Below are 15960 nucleotides of genomic sequence, written 5' to 3'. Positions count from 1 at the left end.
TTCCGTGTATTTCATGTGCCCCAGGTTGCCCTTCTGTGGGTCCTCCTAATCCAGATGCTACTAGAAAATCTAGACCCCAGAGCTGGGGAAAACTAAAAGGGACTTGGCACAAATATCTGTGTCGGGGAAAAACATCCTTAGAATATATTCCCTGCCAGGACCATGATTTTTGTGATTGTTTCAAAAGGGAGATGACTGGTATACCAACTCAAGTTTGTGGTTGAATTTGGGTTTTTGTTTGATTTCTTTGCCATGTAAAGGGTCTCTGAAATCAGGGCAGAGGCACCAGCCTGTACAAGAACTTAATTCTAGAGAAGGGTGTTTCCTTTGGCTCTGACCCAGGCTTTTTTGCCCTTTAATTTAAAACAATTACAGAGACATTAGGTTTTATTAGCACGTTCTGTTTTACAGTGGTGTGAAAAAAACAAACAAACAAAAAACACCGTTCTGTGCTTTGTTCCCAGTGTTGTGTTTGTTTCTTTTTGGCTTTTGAAACAGGTATCGTCCAGGAAGATGATTACGAAAATGAAGCCGAGGACTTTGGTGAACTCCGTCCTCGAAGGCGTTCGCGGAAAGGTGGAAAGCCGAGAAAATACTAATGTCCGCTCAGCTGCTGCCTCCTAAGCCTTCAGAACATTCCATCCTGACTTAGAATTCCGAGTGCTGGGGCAGATGGGGGGGGAAAAAGAATGTAAATTAGCTTAAAAGGGGGAGTCTAGCCATGCCTTTGATTTTTATTCTTGTTACAAGAGCTGCTTGTGCCCAGGGTCCACGTAGGCCCTCTGCTGGCCACTGCTTACCCCCAGGCCACCCTCTGCTCATCTCCGAACCTGCTTACAGCAAGGGCCCTTCTGTTACGGCCTCTTGTCTCCGTGCAACTTTTCTCCCCTCCTTCTCCCCATTTTTTGTGACCATTTCCAGCTACCTGTGCGAGTGACGGTGAGACTACCTCAGAATGTAGTCAAGAACTCCCCAGCGTCCTATGGGTGGGAGCCTCAGGACCTTTGCCCTAGAAGGCAAGCCTGGGGGGTGTTGTGGGGGATTCCCAGCCTGCCTCTCCGAGGTGGTCCTAACTCTGCCTTGGCTACGGTGCAGACATTCCACAAGTGTTGTGTGTAGCCCTATGTGTCTCACTTTCTTGGTTGAAGGAGGCTCTTGCTTTACCCCCAACTCCCACTGAGCCGGCGGCCATCCGTATGGTCCCATTCTGGAGGCCTTCGTGCCGCTCACGCTTCCTGCCCACCCTCTGCCCTGCCCCCCAGCTCAGCCTGTGTGAAAGCTCGGCTTACGTCGGTCCTTCCCTGATCTGTCCTCGCAGCAGAGCCAACTTCCCCCCCGTGTTGCTGCTGCTTTTGCTGCTTAGCGTTTTCTCTTTATCGTCTTTCTAAATGACTCTATTTCCTTGTTTCTAATTTTTATTCCAGGTGGTTTTTATAAATTTCACTTTTGCCGGAAAAAAAAATCAAATCTTGCCGTATTATCACGTTTTTATAAAGTGAAATCATTTCTCTTACGTGGCGCTGTCCGTTGACTTATTTCCGGTCTCCACTCAGTCAAGGGGTGGATCCTGGGGCTGGTTCTCTCCGGCCAGCTGGTTGACGCCTTCTGAAATGAAGACATCCGGGGACTCACAGCTAGTTGCGTTGTCTTGAGGGCTTGCCTGTGTCTCCTGAGCGTTTAGGGTGTGGACTGTGGGAGTTTTGTCACTGCTGCCTATTGGGACTGCCCCCAACACGAACATTGCCCCGGGAGGCAGGAGACCCGGGGTCAAATCTTCTCCTGACCCCACTGAGCCGTGTAACCTGGGGTGGTCAGATCGCTGAGTGCCTAGATGTGGCACTTGAGTCCGTAGGGGCTCGGGGTCTGCTGTGGGACAGAGGCGGTGACGTGGAGAAACAGCAGTGATAGAAATGCATATCATGTGGGTGGCAGCTTCGTTTACATAACCCACTGGGGCCTCAGTTTCCCCTTTAGGGGAGTTGAATGGTCTCAGAGCCCTTTGTGCATGCCCTGATGCCCGGTGGCTCTGTAGCTTTTGCCATGGGTTCGAGCACCCTCAGGTCTTGGTTCTGGGATCTCAGGATTTGCTTGCGTTGGATGAGCAGGACAGCTGAGTCTCCGGAAACAAAGCGTCCTCTGTCCTCTGGTCCTATGCCTCAAGGTCCAGGAGGCTCATGACTGGGCCAGATGAGCCTGCTACCTTCTGGGTCAACGCCGTCTGATAGAACTCCCTGGAGAGAACCACTCCCGAGAATCTACCTCCTCGACTCATAGGGGTCCTCGACTCATAGGGGTGCAGAGGCTGGGGAGAGAGGAATGGGATTCAGCAGTGTGGTCAGCAATTTCCCCTGATGACCTCAATCCTCAGGCCCCACCCAGTCCAGGGGCTTTGGTGTCCCAGGCCTTGCCTGGAAGTCCGGGAAGGGGGTAGGTGTAAGGGGTCCCTAAGAGCACTCTCATGTTCGGGAACGCTAGCAGGGCTCACGGGACCCAGCCAAAGCTCTACGGAGCACCATCTGTAAAGGGAAAAGGCACATGGGCGGAGTCGAGGGGGATGTCAAGTGCAGGCCTCTGAGGGTCCTCTCCCGGTGAACTCACACAGGATACACTTAATTCCCCCACTGACAAGTGTGACAACACATGTGAATTGTTGCCGATCAAAAATTATTAGCGACTCAGTGCTCAGAGTTTTTGACGGGGGCTGCTCACGTAGGCGTCTTCTGTCTAGCACGTAGCAAAGTCCCAGAGTCTCAGACGGAAAGCAGGTGTTCCTCGTGAACTACGGTGTACAAACAGTGAGCACTGTGAGGTGCGGTTATCTATTCTGAGCACGGCAGGAACCTTCCAGAAATTCAAGTTCCCAGACGCCAGCCAAGGGGCAGCTTTCCGAGCAGGCCTTTCAAAAGCTAACAGACCTACTGTGTCAACTCTCTTCCGCCTCAGGGGTCCCCCCCAGGCTGGAGCTCTGTCGTGATCACCCCCACCCCCAGCTTGCTTTGTGGTCCTTCCCCTCACTGTGTACCTCGCTGCTGGACAGGCGTGGACGTAGCTAGTGTCTACCTCCCCAGTCAAGAGGGTGGATTCTCAGGGACAGATGACCTTCCAAAAACCCATCACGAACAATCAGCTGTTTTCCTAACTGCCTCAGACATGGATCCTACTTCTTTGCTGTCAGCGTTAACCATTTAGGGTGGTGTTTGGGGCCCTTGAGGACTGTTGGGGGAAGGGAAGGGGCTGGATGGCTCCTACCAACATGTACATGCTTTGGCCTGACTGTTCTTAGCCGAGAGCCCTTGTTCTCCTCAAATTCTCTCTGGGGACAAAGGGCCAGTCTTGTAATGACTGGAGGAAGGAAGGACGCTGAGGGTCCCTCTTCCTCACAGCCGGCTGCACGTGTGTGCCAGTGGGATGGGGTTCACACCTGAGCGGGTGAAGCGCGTTCTTCTCTGACCGTCTATTTGAACAAGTATTCGTCCACTGCATCCCTCCGTCTCGATTTCCAAAAATACCTTTACTGTTTCCTATGACGGCAAATATAATCCAAACTATTTTTAAAAATCCAGCTCTTACGGAGTACTCAGTCACCAGCACCACCAATTTGGAATTAAATTTGCATTTATTTTTCCGAAAGTGAATTGAACCATACGGCCTCCCACTTTAGCTTGAGTTTTCAGTGAGCCATTGGTGTTTGCCATTTTTCCATTTAGCTCTTTTTTAAAAACTGGACCATATTCATGGTCTTTAGCCATGCCCCCAGCTGAATACGTGAGTTCCTTCCAATTTTACACCGTCCCAGATGCTCCTGGACACTGGCTGTAACGCTTCTCTAATTTAAATCCCTAAAAGTAGGAATGCTGGTAATAAACATACAACCGAATATGATCCGGCCCTAAAAAGGAAGGAAATTCGGACACACGCTATGACATGGATGAACCTTGAGGACGTCATTCTACGTGAAGTAAGCCAGTTGCAAAAAGACAAATACCACACGAATCCGCTTACATGCATCACCTAGCGTGCTTAAAATCGTGGACAGAGAAAGTGGAATGGTGGTTGTCAGACGCTGGGGGGAGGGGACATAGGGTGGTGTTGTTCATAGTAGAGAGTTTCAGTAAGATAAAGTTCTGGAGACCGATTGCACAATGTGAATGTACTTGATGCTGTTGGGTTGCACGCACACAAGTTTAAGGTAGTAAATTGTATATTACGTGCATTTTGCCACAATTAAAATAATAATCTAATAATAATAAATAATTTTTTAAATCCCCCCAAACAAAAAGTGGGAATGTCAAGTTCAAAGGTGATTCCAGTTTTAATTTTAATAATGTTGGCAAAGTGCCTCCAGAGGGGCTGTCCCGGTCTTGTTTCCACCACAGGGTGTGAGAGATCACTTCTCCCACAGCCTCTCCAACGTGGGCATTGCCGATCTGTTCTCCGTCGTGATTTGGTCATGGCAAATGGGGACCGAGAGAGGGCAGAAGCTGACACTTAACTTGAAGTGTAATGAAAGAACGTTCTTCTGTTCAGCCCATCTAGACACTTGAGTGGCCACAAAGTGAATTTGGGTTACAGTGTTCTTCAGGGTAAGTGTAGATCTCTGTGGATGCCTCCGGAAACTCCAGACTTATTCTAGCTCTTCCCCATCCCATCCCACTCCCTAACCTTAAAACCATGACTCCAAATATCACGGACTGGCCTACATAGTTCCCTGAAACAGCTGTCCTGCAGAATCACTAAAACTTGGGTTAAAAATAGCCTTGGTCTCTAAAAGAAGGTTGAGTCCCTGGAAACAAAGCCCTCTTAGAAATGTCCCCACCTCCGTAAAGGGCACACAAAAGCCGCCCCAGCTCTTTCCCCAGAGCTGGTCTCTACTCGTGACTACCCCTCCCTGCGCTGGAAACAGATTGTTGCCTGAAATCTTTTCCCGTTCTTGGTCCATCAATGGAAGAAAAGCAGGGAATAAGGGAGTATAATGCAATTACAAACAAGCTACAGGCTCGTGTCCTTATTTCCATTTTATAAATGCCCAAATGGGCTCAGAGGCCTTAAAGAGCGTGTCTGAATTCCCATAACTAGTATAAGGAGCCAAATTTCAATCTTACGTCTCGCTTCAAAGATACAGCGGTGACAGTACCCCGCTTCCCAAGGGCAACCCCTCCCCCCAAAAGGTCCTATCAGTCATTCAGGTCGCAGCACCACTGAGGAGGGCCAGATGACGTGTCAGGCAGAGAACAGAGAATTCTGCAGCACCAGGAGACATTTCTAGACAACAACCCACCTAAAGAACGCCCGGTACCTTGCTGATGGCTTCTCCCTCCCCCTTAGCAAGTGGGGCGACACATTTTCCCGGATGGTGGGTGGGAGTGAGGATCAGCTATCTCCTGTTGTTGGCAGACCCAGCTTCTCTGCTGTGGGAAGAACTGAAAGTTTATCGGGTTAAACGGGGAGGCTTCCCATGAGCTCTTAACCCCTGTGCTGTTACAGAAGTTGCCAGGTGGGGAGACGGCCTCTGGCCGGCCATCCGACTTTGCGCTCTGCGGTCAGGATCTCCAAAGCATATTTAGAGTGACAAGATCAGGCAAAGCCAGTCTCAGTTGCTTCGGAAAGATATTTGTGGCTGCAGGGAGAGCGGCCACTGTACCCGCTGTGTGGATTTGCCCATCCTTTGGGTCATAAACTTAAGGATGATCCCAGGGACACAGATGTCTGGCAATTGCATGGTGTTGGTCCAAAAGGACGTTCAAGGCATCCCAGACCCCAGATCAGCTTGCTGGAGAAGGCCAGGGATAATTTAGTGAGTGTGTGTGTGTGTGTGTGTCAGAGAGAGAGAGAGAGAGAGAGAGAGATGGAATTTGAGATGTTAGGCATTGAGATGGTCATTATGGCAGGAGGATCTATGAATCCTGGAATCCTGTCCTGCAAGGACCCTGAAGGAGACAGATGTGTGACGAAAAAGGACCGGAGAAGTACCACAACGTTGTACTGTTACCTAAACGCTCTGCCCCAAACCTGCAAAAAGAGTACATATCCACATCCCTCTCCAGATTATATTCCAGTAGTTAGGAGCCCCCTGCTCAAATCTTCCCGAGCTTCCTCCCCACCAATGTGCTGGGTCAAGGGGGAGCCACGGGTGGCTCTTTCTCCTGCTCTTAACACTCTTGGCTCTACACCTTCTAACCCCCTGGCAGCAACCTTGACCTTGAGTCTCCCCACTGATGATACCCTCCTGCTACATTCCCTGGCATCTGTCCTGAGCTGTGAAGACACACTCATCTAGCTGCGGGGCTTAAGACAAGGCAAAGAGCTACGGCAATCATAACGGCTGTCACTTAGTGAAAAAGTACTTCAGTGCTGGCTCACGTAACTACCACCACAACCATCCCCATCCCACCCAGGGAGACTAAGGCTCTGGGAGCTCCAGTCAGCCCTGTCCCTCAGGACTACCCACCTGCTCTAGCCCCAGTGCATGGGGACCACAGAGAAGTTAGTTTGGGTATAGAGACAGAAAGGGTGGAGGTTTTCTTGAGAATCAAAACACTATTCTTCGATCTTCTACTCCACCAACCTCCCCTTCCGTTCAGTTTCCCTTCAAGCAGACGTCAGCGTGTTTCCATTCCTCTGGAGTCCTTTGGCTTTTTCGATTGCCGACTTGCAGGTGTTAATTTGGCACCGAGGGGAAGGAGGGGGCAGCATCTGTTTTTTGTCACAAAGTCCGTTGTCTTGGTGAGAGCTACGATGTTGGGGATTCTTGCCGCCACGTTGGTGGTCTTGTTGGCCTTGAGGGAGGACCCTGGGGACAATACAGGGGGTCTGGCACATCCAAGGAAGGGAAAGAGTCCCTCACATGGAATGCTACCGAGTTCACAAGGGAGGAAACAGAACTACAGATGAGGTGGGTGACTTTTTCAACTTTTTTTTCAAGCTTTTTCAGAGCTTCTGGGGCAGACGTAGGGGAAAAACACTTTAGCCCTTCTGCGAGGGCTCTGAGACGTCAGAAGAGCTGCATGAAAGGCAGCGGGTCATCCCGGACTTTGTGTCCCTGATGACACACACCTGAGCCCTCAGAACCACCCGCAGGATCACTGAGTTTCGTCATCAGCTCTTGTGGCTCATCAAAACCCAGACCTTAAGAACCCAAATCGGGTTAGAGTTCTCAGGGAGATCTAGGTTGGTAACTGAAGTGCTTTCCTGGAAGCACTTTCCTCCTATCAAGGGCTTTCAAATAAAAATTTTAAAGCAGCAGAGATCCTGTTAGAACAAAAGTAGACTCTGGAGATGCCGGGCTGTCAGGCCATCTATGCTGAGGAGGGGGAATGCGGCCTGGGCACCAAGGGCACAGCTTTCGAGTGAGCAGGACTCTTGCCAGGGGTAGAGAATAGCATCTCTGAATGCTTGCCTGCGCGCGCGCGCGCGTGTGTGGAGGGCTGGGATATAAAGGAAGAAGGTACATGTGGTTGAAGTTCTCATTCCGTCTGTTCCTTTGCATTTAATTTAAAGGGAAAAGAGTGCACGGGCTGTCCGGGGGTGTCCAGGTGAAATCAAACCACCGCCGTTTAGTTCAAGCGAACTGCAATCCACAAATATGTCTGAAAAGGAGTCTTTGCCAAAGGACAAACACTGGTTTGTCTACTCTTTTTATGGGAGTCAGTTAAACAAATAAAGTGGGAGCCTGCCATCTGAAGGGTCTACAACTCCCTGTCTCATCCTGAGGGACGGTAGCGGGCCTATGGGGTCAGGGTGAGGAGGGGGGGTTGAGAGTGGGGGTTGGGGGTGGGGGGAAACCGCGCAGCGGGAGGGGGCTGTCTGACAGGAGGGAACTAGAGGCATTTCGACTAGACCTCCCCCCGCCACTGATGACAACCAGGTGAATGAGTTGGCCAGGGTCCCATAACAAGGTACCACAGACTGAGGGCTTGAAACGACAGAGATGCATTTCCTCACAGTTCTGGAGGCTGGAAGTCAGAGATCAAGGTGCCAGCAGTTTGGTTTTTCTGGAAGCTTCCTCTCCTACGCTTGGAAATGGCTGTCATTTCTGTGTATCTTTGCATGGTCTCCCCTCTTTGCGTGTCTGTGTCCCAATTTCCTCTTTCCGCAAGGATACCGGTCATACTGGGTTAGAGCCCACCATGATTCACCTAAAAGGCCCTATCTCTAAATACAGTTACATTCTTAGGCAGTGGGGATTAGGACCTCAGTCTATGAATTTGGGGGGCCACGGCTCAGCCCGTAGCACCAGGTGAAGGCCTCAGCTTTGCTGAGCGACCCTTGAGGCAGAATGACTCTGGTTGGAGCCCTTAGCCCCAGTGGCCCAAGTGCAGAGGGCGGAGCCTGTGATGGTGACTTTGGGCTGTGGAGAGGGGACTGAGGGTTGATGGCAGCCGGTTGACTCTACCGCTGAAAGTGGGGTGCGGACAGCTGGCTGCGGGGGACCTAGAGGCTGTCCAGTGAGCTTTCTCTTCTGCCTCCCTTTGCCCTCTTCTGATCCCACGGCCTGAACATCTCCCTCATTCCTGCAGCCTCGGTTTCCCTGCTGTGCTCGTGACTTCATAGCAAGTCTTCCCGCCCCAGCACCTCTTCCAAGGACCTGCTGACCTTTTCTGCCTTGAAGTGTCAGTGGCACGGTAAACTCAAGTGCCCCAAATAAGTGCTCTGCCCCTCGGGCCATGTTTTGGTCCTGACTTCTCAATTTCCATCAAGGGCCCTTTTCCCTTCGGTCATGAGTCTCAGAAGAGGCTGGTTGCGTCCTTCAACAAGACTGCGACCTCCCCGAGGGCAGGACTTGGGCTGTTCCACTGTGGCGTCCCCCGTGCCTCTGCGCGCATCCTTCAGTAGGCACCCAGGAGCTATCTGGAGACCGAGGGAATGAATCTCCAACTCGGTTTTATTCCCAAAGCTAATTTGTAATCGATCACCCAGCCTGAGAGATGGCTCAATGTCATCCACCCTTCCGCAAACATTTATTGGACACCTACTACGTGCTTTGACAGCCGATTTCATGGGCTGAAATGTAGCCGGGTGCTAGGGATGTGGGACAGAGTAGGAGGTGCCAGGAGTGTCCTTGGAAGACAAGTCCACACTCCCCTGCCCCCCAACCGTTTCCTCCGTCCTGACTCAGATGTTGATTCCCTCTCATTTGGACTACGGTGCCCTGTTGGAGGCGGTCATGGAGAGGATGACCTCCAAGCTGGATCTGGTTCCTCCACCCCTTCCCCTGTCCTTGGAATGTTCGTTTCAACCATCTTTCCCATGGTGGGAGCGGCTTTCAAGGACACTGCCTTGAGAGAGCAACATGTCGTTGAAATCCTTGGACACACCGCCCTCAGTATACCGGCGCCGGTTTGCGGACCAGCACCCGCCCCGTCCGGGGCTGCTCAGCTTTGTGGCTTATCTGTGGCTTAGCCACACCGTCTGCTTCCTAAAGCTCACGTTGGCCACGTCGTTCCACTGCTCAGAGGCACCTGGACACCAGCCTGCTGATCAGGCTATCCCTTATCCAGACTCCTCTGCCCCCAAGGCACTTACTGTCTTTCCTACCCATTCCGAGGGTTTACTGCACTTTCCAGCGTCTGCCCTTTTGCCCATTGCTAGTTTCTGCCTGGAAGTCCCTTTCCCAGCCAGACTCACCTGTCGAAACTTTTTCCTTCCCTTAATCCTCTTTTCCCCGCCTCCAGGCCGCCACCTCCAGGAAGACTTCCCTAACCCCCCACGTGGAAATTCTCCTATTGTTCAGGGGAGGGGTTGCCGCGCTGCTCCCCGGCAGGCGGTCTCCGCACCTCCATTGCGCCGTTTTGGCAGAGGCGGAATAGGGCTTTAGTGCGCCCGCCCGTCCCCATCTAGCCTGGACTGCCCAGCAGAGTAGTCGCCAGCCACATATGGGGATTTTAAGTAAAATCAGCTCAGATGAAACCTAACTGAAAATTCGGTTTCTTGGTCACACCAGCCAGACTTCCAGGGCTCTGTAGCCACACGTGGCTGGGGGTCCTGTGGTCTAAAGCGTCGCCATTGCCCCAAAACGTTCTGTCGGACAGCGCAGCTCTAGATCCAGAGCTTCTGGAGGCCTGTCCTGGCGGTAAGCATGGGGCTTGACCCACGGCAAAGTGCTCCAGAAAGGCTTGTTGAACGAAGTCGGACGTGTGCTTTGGAGGAAGTAACAACAAAATCTTTGGTGAGCGCTGCGGTCTTCCAGAGTGAACCGGGAGCTGCCCCCGAGGGGCAGAAGGATGGGGTGGGGGGAAGGGCAGGGAGGGCCTGGGAGCCGAGCACCTGCTACTTGGCCAGGCATAATGCACAGCCCCCTAAATTTGATGGGGCTGGTGCTGGCGGTGGTGGTGGTGGCGTGTGTGTGTGTGTGTGTGTGTGTGCGTGTGTGTGTACGTGTGGGTGCAGACAATTGCTATTCTAGACAGATTTTCCCATCTGGATGAGACACATTTTTGGCTCACAGCTTAAAACAGAATCAGGGCCAAGAGCGTGCTCTCGAGCGCTTGCGTCTGGGACTGTCATAATGTTTGAGTGCTGCTTGCTTTGTTCCCTGTCCCCCTGTGCTACCTTGCCCCGCCCTGCCCAGCCAGCCAGCAGCCGGCAGAGGAGTCGGGCCCCCCCCCACCCCAAGCCTGGCTTCTGAGAAGGGACATGGAGAGAGTAAATGCACGGAGGCCCCGGTACAGGGGGAAGAGCAAGCCTCCTGGCTTTTTTCCAGCCCGAATCTGGGGCTGTATGTCAGTCTTAGCTTCAAACAGACGCACTTCCCTTGCAGCAACAACGAGCTGGTTTCTCCGGGAAACCCAGGCTGCAAGCCCTCCGGCTGTGAGTGGGAGGCTCTGAGCTCTGTCAGGTGCAAAGCAAGAAGTGGGGCATCTCCCCCGTCAAACTTGGTCGCCTTCCCCCTAAATGCTCCCAGGCATTCGTGTCACGAGATACTTTCCACGCCTGAGAATCAGTCTGTCCCTGGCCAAGGAATGGACGCTCAGCTCCTTTTCCTTCAAGGATGTCCACGAGCTACCCAAGCACAGCAGTTGTGGCCTCTGTGCGGAGCACCCGGTGCCCGGCGGGCAGCTCAGGGCTGTCGTTGTGCTTAATCTTCCCAGTGACCTTGAGAAGCAGGCAGTGAACGTTCTGCGGATATAGAAACTGAGGTGTGAGGGGGCGAGGCTGTGTGCCGGGGTCTTTCCCTCACCCCCTCTCTGAGCACAGCTCCACACCTCACTGGTAGAAACACGAGGGATGTTACTGGCTCCCCCCCTCCATGCCCTTGGCAGCAGTCGGATTGGCCCCTCCTGCCAGCCAGCCTGAGCCATGCACCCCAGCCGGGACCCGATACAGCTTCAGGTACCTCTGACTCCCTCAACTCCTGTTAAACCATCAACCTCCGCACCCCCCGCCCCCCGCATCAGTAGCACAGATGCCTTTACAGAAGATGACACTGTCGGGCAGGATGTGGGAGCCCTCAGCTGCCTACCACGTCTCCCAGCATTGCTTCCACCACGGACGGGGCACCGACTGCTGGCTTCCTCCCTTGGGCTCTTCGCGGCTGAACTCACTCATGCCCCTCTGCACGGTCCCGCCTAAGAGACACCCCCACCTCATCGCTCCTGTGCTCCCCTCCCGTCTTCAACTTTTCTCTCTCCACCCCCTCGTGGCAGATTGCGTTTTCCAAAAATCGGCACAGAAATGTTTCTAGTCCACGTGCTTTACCGGCACTTGGACACCCGTCACCAGGAGATGCTTCATTTTCCCTCCTCTTGCACCAGTGGGACTTTGCTACTACCTTAAGGGACAGAACATAGAAGACAGGAACTGTTACTTCCAAGGCTAAGTCAGAAAAAGTGATACGGCTTCCTCCCTCTCCTCACGATTCCTGCCTCTGGCTTCTACTTAGCACATATCCTACAGGATAAAGTCCGGAAGACCACAGGGGATATGACCCTGTGTATTGCAGTTTTAAAAGACACTCCCCTGACCCAGTTTTGAGGTCCTAACTAGAAGCCGGTTAGTTCTTCTTCCTGATCAGCTAAATCCACCCTCGATCCTATCAGGTTTTTGCACCTGGGCCACCACACACACGGGCTACCGTACGGCTGCCCCAATTTCCCAGGGCCAGGCACCAAACAGTCAAGGACAGACTCCATGCCCCAGAAATTATTCACACTGGCCAGTCCTAAACCTGCTTATCCTGCCTGCCCCTTCCTTCCTTCAGGAGCCACAGTGCCCACAGTTCTCCTTTCTCGTTTTGCCTCCTGACCAAACCTGGTGCTTCCCTGAGTGGCCCTGCATGGTGTGCTGTGTTCTCCCAGGGAACGGTAAGTAACAAAGCTGTAAAGGTCTTTCAACTTTCTCTCTCTGGCCTCAGCATACATCACCCAGGGTAATATCTCAAACACCTCGACACCAGCCCAGTTGGTTAGAAGCTGTTGTGTAACAAACCACCGTAACAACCATCGAGAACAGCAGTCATTCATTATCAGAGCTCATAGGTCATGAGCCAGGGCTTGGCTGAGCTTGGCGAGGCTTGCTCATGTGTCTGCGGGTCACCAGGGGGCTTTGCTCTGGGCTAAGCATGGCCAAGCAGTCTCATTTGGAATAGATCTGATCCGTCCGGCTTTCGTTCCCCTCCTGGGACCGGTGGGTGAGCCTGGGCTTGTCCTTTTCATGAAGAAAGCAGAAGCACAGGGAGCAAACTGAAATTCAGAGTCTCTCGAAGCCCAGGCTTAGAGCTTACCTCCACCCTCAGTCTCATGGTATTGGCCAAAGCCAGCCACATGGATGTCAGGAGTGGGGAATTATGTCCCACCCATAGTGAGAGACCCCTGAACAAGTTATCTAAGAAAGACAAAGGGCATGGATACAAGGAGGAACCAAGAACTGGGGTTATTAATGAAAATCTACCATTTCCCCCAAATCGTGCTACATAGAGTTCGATTGGTCTTCGTAAAACTATCTTTTATTATTGATCATTAAACTGAAAACAGCGATTTTGGAATAATATATTTTGAAATTGGTTATTTTCAACTGGGTTTTTGTCTATAAATGCAACAATTATGCATACAAGACAAAACATTAAAATTACACGAGAATATACTATGAATATTAAGGTTTCTTTTCTCCTGACTTTTTAGTTTTCATTCCAATACTACTGCCCTTTTTCTTTTTCACTTAATAACATACCTTATATGTATTAATACATAATAACATCCCTCTCTCTCTTTTTTTTTTTTTACAATTACAACATACATAGCTTAACAAGTCTCATATTGATGGATGTTTAAATTGTTCCCAATCTCTTACCATCATAAACAATGATGTCGTTCATTCATCTCTGCATACATACGAGAACATGTCTGGAGGATAGATTCTGAGAAATGGATCTGGTGGGTTAAAGTGTGTGTGCATTTGAGATTTTGATAGGTTTTGCTAAGTTGCCATGAGCTGATGGTTAATTGAGATGATTAATTTTACAATGTCTGAGAAATGTATTTTCCTATATCTTTACCAAAGTGTTATTACACTTACTAACCTTTGTCGATGGAATAGTTATATCCAGTAATCTGAATTTTAATACTCATTCCTCATATTATTAGTGAGCTTATGAGAACCTTTTCAGACATTTAAAATCCATTTGTGTTTACTTTTCAGTGACGTGTCTATTCATAATGTAATAATTTTGTACGGTGACATATGGTAACGATAGCTATTGTGGTGAGCGTTGTGTAAGATATGTAATTGCTAAATCAATATGTTATACACTTGAAACTAATATAACATTGTGTGTCAACTATATTTCTATTAAAAAAAAAAGATGGAGTAACAGGGACTTGACTTACCTTTCTGCTTTAACAACAACAAAAGAAGGACAATAGTAAATGACACAGTGGCACTTCAGACTCTGACCATCAGGAAAATGATCCTTGAGATGTGGGAAACAAATCAGGTGAGCCCTATGATGGCCACAGCTTACTGCCTGGAGGGACATGATGCATGGAGAGACAAGCTAGGCAGAGACCAGAAGTCTCCCTAAGCTGGGATGGAGTTGGGAGTCTGGTAAAGCCAAAGTGGCTAGAAGTCTCAGGGCACAGTCCCGGAGACAAGTGAGTTGTACGAAGAGAGAACTCCAGAGATATGCAGAGGGCGCTGGTCAGGTCTTTAGCCTAGTACTGTATGTGAGAAACTACCAGGGGCCAGAGGAAGAGCCATTCAAAAGGATTAGAGGGGGCGATGGTGCACGAAGCTCACCCAGGGCTTGGAATAGTGCCTGTTCTCAAAACCAGAGTAGAATACCTCAGAATTCATAAGACATCCCAAAGGTGCTAAGAAAAGTCTTGCCTCAGAAGTGAGAAAAATTGACCCTACTCTACATGACTGTCCAGTCCTACCTAACATTAAAAGGATCAGACTGTTTCCAAGTTCCTTAACTGTGCCCCAAAACAACGTTCGAGAGTATTTGTAAGACTGCGATATATCCAACAAGTTAAATTATGATGTGTAGCATTCAACAAAAAATTATTAAGAAGGCAAAGAAGAAGAAAAATGCAGCCCATATGAGGGGGAAAAAATCAATCATTCCTGACCCAGGAATGACACGAGTGACAGAAGTAGTAGATGGGGACATTAAACGATGGTCATGACTATACTCCATGTGTTCAGGAAACTAGAGGAAAGATTGAATCTGTTAATTAGAGACACAGAAGATCTTAAAAAAAATATCTGAATTGAACTTCTAGAGATGAAAACTATATTGTGTGAAATGAAAATGCACTGTCTAGGATTAACAGCTGATCAGACAGCTGATCAGAAGAAAAGATTAGCGAGCCTGAATGTATGACTATCAAAACCATCCAAAATCAAATGCATAGGGGAAAAAAAGAACACCGAACAAAACAAAACAAAGCAAAAGAACAGAGCACGAGTGAGCCCGCCAGTGGCACAAATTCAAATAGTTAAATGTAACTTCATTTGGAGCCCCTGAAGGAAGGAGGGAGCCAAATATATATAGAGAACTAACAGCTGAAAGATTTTCCAAGTTGATGAGAATGATAAACCCATAGATCCAAGAAGCTCAATGAAACCCAAGTACACACACACACACACCCCCAAATCAAAGCAAATGAAACCAAAACTGACTACAGCAACAACAAAACACACACACACACACACACACACACACACACACACACACACAAAACCGCACCAAGGCACATTACGATGAAATTTCTTAAAATCAGCGGTAAAGAGAAACTTACAATGTAGCCAGAGAGAATAAAAGGCCCATTGCGAACAGAGGAACAAAGGTGAGAATGACAGCATATTTCTTGTTGGAAACGATGCAAGCTAGAAGACCCATCTCTAATGTACTGAAAGAAAAAAAAATATCAAGCTGGAAACTATATGCTGCAAAAATATGTCAAAAAATATGGTGAGGAGGTCACAAAACAATGCAATAAAGCCCTCTAAATTCCATCCTTCTATAAAAGCAGCACAAAAATGGGCCAAATCTGTGAGAAGCAATGTTTTGAAACTCTGGAAATTAACCAAAGGCTTATAGCGACTCAGAGAATAGTTATTCAAGAAAAATGGCTGATTCTTGGTAACGATAATGAGCTTTGCGGTGTTTTAACTTATCCCAACCCCATTCTTGACTCCCCATTTCAGTAGTACTTATTCTTAGTACCAGAGGAAGCAGAATGAACCTCATTCACAAAGAACTATAATTCATTATTTGTTCTGATTGTATGGTGGTTCCCTGGAAGACTGGCTCAAAAGCTTGTCTTTGTTTCGCCTAACTTGGACCTGGCCCACTGCTACATCTGCTTCCCGAAAGCCATTTGTCGAAAACCTTTACAAACTGGGGCACCGGGGTGGCTCTGCCGGTTAAGCTTCTGACTTCAGCTCAGGTCATGATCTCACAGTTCGGACCTCGTGTCGGGCTCGGCACTGACCGCTCAGAGCTCAGAGCCTGCTTTGGAT

The 15960-nt window shown here is 49.8% G+C and overlaps 1 protein-coding gene across 2 annotated transcripts in view; it reads left to right on the top strand.

The window, feature by feature from the left end:
- Positions 1–1513, top strand: part of TRANK1 (tetratricopeptide repeat and ankyrin repeat containing 1) — an 80554-nt gene extending 79041 nt beyond the window's left edge. For both annotated transcript variants that reach the window (XM_040479728.1, XM_040479729.1), the window contains one exon: positions 499–1513. In XM_040479728.1, the coding sequence (XP_040335662.1) occupies positions 499–599 (101 nt within the window). In that variant the 3' untranslated portion in view covers positions 600–1513. The remainder of the gene's footprint in view (positions 1–498) is intronic.
- Positions 1514–15960: the final 14447 nt, after the last annotated feature.

The sequence above is a fragment of the Herpailurus yagouaroundi genome, unplaced genomic scaffold (genome assembly GCF_014898765.1).
Source record: "Herpailurus yagouaroundi ecotype Mexico unplaced genomic scaffold, PumYag 159, whole genome shotgun sequence".
Classification (NCBI taxonomy): Eukaryota; Metazoa; Chordata; class Mammalia; order Carnivora; family Felidae; genus Herpailurus; species Herpailurus yagouaroundi.
Note: the sequence above shows the minus strand (reverse complement) of the source record. Positions and strands in the feature narration are given on the sequence as shown.